This window comes from Seriola lalandi, unplaced genomic scaffold (genome assembly GCF_002814215.2).
Source record: "Seriola lalandi dorsalis isolate HSWRI2012SDOR001 ecotype SW California unplaced genomic scaffold, Sedor1 jcf7180002054368, whole genome shotgun sequence".
Lineage (NCBI taxonomy): Eukaryota > Metazoa > Chordata > Actinopteri > Carangiformes > Carangidae > Seriola > Seriola lalandi.
This window is the reverse complement of record NW_019524921.1, coordinates 20315-25314: the sequence shown is the minus strand read 5'-3', so window position 1 is coordinate 25314 and position 5000 is coordinate 20315. Positions and strand designations below refer to the sequence as shown.

At 43.2% G+C, this 5000-nt stretch overlaps 1 protein-coding gene across 1 annotated transcript in view; it reads left to right on the top strand.

Moving 5' to 3' along the window:
• The window catches only part of opn4a (opsin 4a (melanopsin)), a 15718-nt gene that overhangs the window by 1597 nt on the left and 9121 nt on the right, over positions 1-5000 (top strand). The window contains exon 2 of the mRNA XM_023408564.2: positions 4172-4314. Within this exon, the coding sequence (XP_023264332.1) occupies positions 4172-4314 (143 nt within the window). The remainder of the gene's footprint in view (positions 1-4171; positions 4315-5000) is intronic.

Genomic DNA, 5000 nt, shown 5'->3' with positions numbered 1-5000 from the left:
CACATCGGCCTGGTTTGAACATACACACACATACACACACTCACACACACATGAACACACACACACCCACACACACACATGAACACACACAAACACACACTCACACACACACACACACATACACACACATACACACACTCACACAGACAGACACACACACACACATGAACACACACACATGAACACACACTCACACAGACAGACACTCACACACACACATGAACACACACTCACACAGACAGACACACACACACACACACACACACACACAGATAAATGGAGCCAGGACTCGTGGGGGAGTGTTCCTCTCTTATCTCTCTGACACCTCGGCGGCGCTGACGTCACGGGTCACAGCTGAAAGGTCGACGTTATTTCCTGCTGCGGTGGCGAATGTGAATACAGACCTGAGGACGTTCAGCTGATGGTAGGAGGATGATAATGGAGCTTATCTTCATCATCATCATCATGGTGTGTGTCTGCTATTGTATTGATTGTGTCCTCGGCAGCTGCTGCGTGTTGTTGGACAAACACATATTGACGTCTGTGTTCAATGTCCGTTCATGCAGAGCTGTGAACGTTGTATTGATTGAACATGTGAATGTGGTGGTTGATGACGCTGCTGAAGCTGAAAGCGAAGCTGAAGGCGAAGGTGAAGCTGAAGGTGACGATGAAGCTGAAGGTGACGATGAAGCTGAAGCTGAAGGTGAAGCTGAAGCAGAAGGTGAAGCTGAGGTGACAATGAAGCAGAAGGTGAAGCAGAAGGTGACGATGAAGCTGAAGGTGACGATGAAGCTGAAGCTGAAGGTGAAGCTGAAGCAGAAGGTGAAGCTGAGGTGACAATGAAGCAGAAGGTGAAGCAGAAGCTGAAGGTGATGATGAAGCAGAAGGTGAAGCAGAAGCTGAAGGTGAAGCAGAAGCTGAAGGTGAAGCAGAAGCTGAAGGTGACGATGAAGCTTAAGGTGAAGCTGAGGTGACAATGAAGCTGAAGGTGAAGCAGAAGGTGAAAGTGAAGCTGGAAATAAACCAACGACAAAAAGATTTCAGCTCTAAACTTTTTGACAGTCTGAATGTTTGAGAGTCACAGCGATGGATTCTGTATCACCTGAGAAACTGAAACTGAGAGCAGAGGTCACATGATCAGTTTGAACCTTCAAATTAAAAGCTAGAACTTTTTTTTATTTTTTGGGGCTTATTATGCCTTTATGATAGCACAGTAGAGAGAGACAGGAAATGGGGAGGCAGAGAGAGGGGGAATGACATGCAGTAAAGGGCCGTCCGATGCGGGATTTGAACCGGGGCCGACTGCAGCGAGGACTGTAGCCTTTACTCATGCGGCGCCTGCTCTACCCACTGCGCCACTCGACGCCCCAGCTAGAACATTTTTAACCACCAGGTGGACGCAAAGAGCGTCAGGTGCAAGTGGTTGTATCCCTCTGCCACTCAGATAGACCCAGGTTACATCCCTGTTTATCCAGAGTCATATAAAATATTAAACGTGTGTGAAGTCTTGAATTATGGCTTGACCTTTGACCTTTGACCATCAAACTCTAATCAGTTCGTCCTTCAGTCCAAGTGTTTGTGCCAAATCTAAAGAAGTTCTGTCACGGCGTTACTGAGATATCAGGTTCATGAGCGTGTTGGACTCAAAGTCCTGATCTTGTCACTGTCAACATACATGTGTAGTTTAACATACATGTATAATTTAACATACATGATCATACCCACAGTGTGATTACAGTGATGTGTGTCAGCTGGTTCAGTGTTACATCATTAACAGTGATGGGTTCATGTTCTACACTGATCCATTTATATCTGCTCTGATGCTGCATTCACTGTGGCACGAGTGGGAAAACGTGTTTCACATCAAACATAGTTAGTTTCTGTCTTAAAACAACAGACATAAGACAAGTTGACCTGAGGTCACATGACGTGTCTGTGGCTGCACGTTAACCCCTTCAATGAAATCAACAATATTATTAATAATATACTGACGTAAACATAAACACATGACACAACCAAACACTCTTCATAAGGATTCATTGCGGTGACACAGCTCTGACCTCAGACACATTTCCTGCTTCATCAGTTATATGTTAATAATGATGTTTATCATATATTTATTAAACCATATTCACAGAAAGTAGCTGCTGGAAATGAAGTCTGTAGAGTTTTAATGAAAACCACCACAGGAAACATGACAGAGATTCACCGGCTGTCAGAGAGGAGGCTTCATCTTAAAAGTCTGACAGGGTCAAGTAGAAAATTAATTTCAGGAGTTATTGGAGATAACCCTGAACTGATCATCTCTCAGACTGAGTCACTAAGGACAGAGGACAGAGCAGGACCATGGTGGACCTGGATCCATGAGGGAGGATCAGACTGAAGCTGTGAATCCTCTGTGACGGCCTCGCTGGTCTCCACATGCCTCCCTTCATCTCCCTTGTTGTTGCGTGTTGTTGTGTTGTTGTATGTTGTGTTGTTGTTGTATGTTGTGTTGTTGTTGTACGTTGTGTTGTTGTGTTGTTGTATGTTGTGTTGTTGTGTTGCTGTTGTACGTTGTGTTGTTGTATGTTGTGTTGTTGTATGTTGTGTTGTTGTTGTATGTTGTGTTGTTGTGTTGTTGTATGTTGTGTTGTTGTTGTATGTTGTGTTGTTGTTGTACGTTGTGTTGTTGTATGTTGTGTTGTTGTTGTACGTTGTGTTGTTGTATGTTGTGTTGCTGTTGTATGTTGTGTTGTTGTATGTTGTGTTGTGTTGTTGTTGTACGTTGTGTTGTTGTGTTGTTGTATGTTGTGTTGTTGTTGTATGTTGTGTTGTTGTATGTTGTGTTGTTGTGTTGCTGTTGTATGTTGTGTTGTTGTATGTTGTGTTGTTGTGTTGTTGTTGTACGTTGTGTTGTTGTGTTGTTGTATGTTGTGTTGTTGTTGTATGTTGTGTTGTTGTGTTGTTGTTGTATGTTGTGTTGTTGTATGTTGTGTTGTTGTGTTGTTGTTGTACGTTGTGTTGTTGTGTTGTTGTATGTTGTGTTGTTGTTGTATGTTGTGTTGTTGTATGTTGTGTTGTGTTGTTGTACGTTGTGTTGTTGTGTTGTTGTATGTTGTGTTGTTGTTGTATGTTGTGTTGTTGTATGTTGTGTTGTTGTGTTGCTGTTGTATGTTGTGTTGTTGTATGTTGTTGTATGTTGTGTTGTTGTATGTTGTGTTGTTGTATGTTGTTGTATGTTGTGTTGTTGTATGTTGTATGTTGTGTTGTTGTTGTATGTTGTGTTGTTGTATGTTGTATGTTGTGTTGTTGTTGTATGTTGTGTTGTTGTTGTATGTTGTGTTGTTGTGTTGTTGTGTTGTATGTGTGTTGTTGTGTTGTATGTATGTATGTTGTGTTGTTGTGTTGTTGTGTTGTTGTATGTTGTGTTGTTGTTGTATGTTGTGTTGTTGTATGTTGTATGTTGTGTTGTTGTTGTATGTTGTGTTGTTGTTGTAGTTGTATGTTGTGTTGTTGTGTTGTATCTGTGTTGTTGTGTTGTTGTATTGTTGTGTTGTTGTTGTATGTTGTGTTGTTGTGTTGTTGTGTTGTTGTATGTTGTGTTGTTGTTGTATGTTGTGTTGTTGTGTTGTAGTTGTATGTTGTGTTGTTGTGTTGTATCTGTGTTGTTGTGTTGTTGTATGTTGTGTTGCTGTTGTATGTTGTGTTGTTGTTGCGTGTTGTCCTGCTGTAGTTTCCTGCTGCCTCAGCTGTCTCGTCCTGTCTGTCAGCGTCACTGTAGCCCGTGCTGATGTCTGCTGTGACGGCAGTGTTTCATGGGTCACTGCAGGAGACACAGTCGCATGGATCCTGCTCTCTGCTGCACCGTCTTTATGAAACTGTTTAATGCACAAGTGCTTTTGTTTGAATTTAATCATACGTCATGGCCGTGTTTAACCACTCTGTAACCATGGCAACACAGCCAGGAAACATTCACATGAAATCAGTTTTGATATGTTGTTGAATTGACGGTCGATCAGCTGACTCACTGATAAACCTATGAGAATCAAACTTGTGATGAAACGGTCTCAGTGACGTGTCGTGTGTTTAAAGTCAGTATGGATGATGTCACAGTCTGAGTCCAGACAGGTTTCTCTAGAGGCGGGACAAATAAACATGTTTCCATGTGATTCTGTGTCCTGTCCTCCAGGTGGCGATGGCGTCCAAGGCCCCACACCCCTTCCCCACAGTGGACGTCCCCGACCACGCCCATTACACCATCGGCTCCGTCATCCTCGCCATCGGCATCACCGGCATGGTCGGCAACTTCCTGGTGATCTATGCCTTCAGCAGGTGAGACGACTTTTCATGGTGTCATTCCACGCCGTCTTGAAAGACGCTGAGAGACAGAAGTTACAGTCTCTGTCTCTGTCTCAGTCTCTGTCTCAGTCTCTGTCTCTTTCTCTAGTCTCTGTCTCTTTCTCTGATTCAGTCTCTGTCTCTTTCTCTGATTCAGTCTCTGTCTCTGATTCAGTCTCTGTCTCTTTCTCTGATTCAGTCTCTGTCTCTGTCTCTTTCTCTGATTCAGTCTCTGTCTCTGATTCAGTCTCTGTCTCAGTCTCTTTCTCTGTCTCAGTCTCTGTCTCTTTCTCTGATTCAGTCTCTGTCTCAGTCTCTTTCTCTGATTCAGTCTCAGTCTCTGTCTCTTTCTCTGATTCAGTCTCTGTCTCAGTCTCTTTCTCTGTCTCTGTCTCAGTCTCTGTCTCTTTCTCTGATTCAGTCTCTGTCTCAGTCTCTTTCTCTGTCTCTGTCTCAGTCTCTGTCTCTTTCTCTGATTCAGTCTCTGTCTCAGTCTCTGTCTCTTTCTCTGATTCAGTCTCTGTCTCAGTCTCTGTCTCTTTCTCTGATTCAGTCTCTGTCTCTTTCTCTGATTCAGTCTCTGTCTCTTTCTCTGATTCAGTCTCTGTCTCTGATTCAGTCTCTGTCTCAGTCTCTGTCTCTGTCTCTGTCTCTTTCTCTGATTCAGTCTCTGTCTCAGT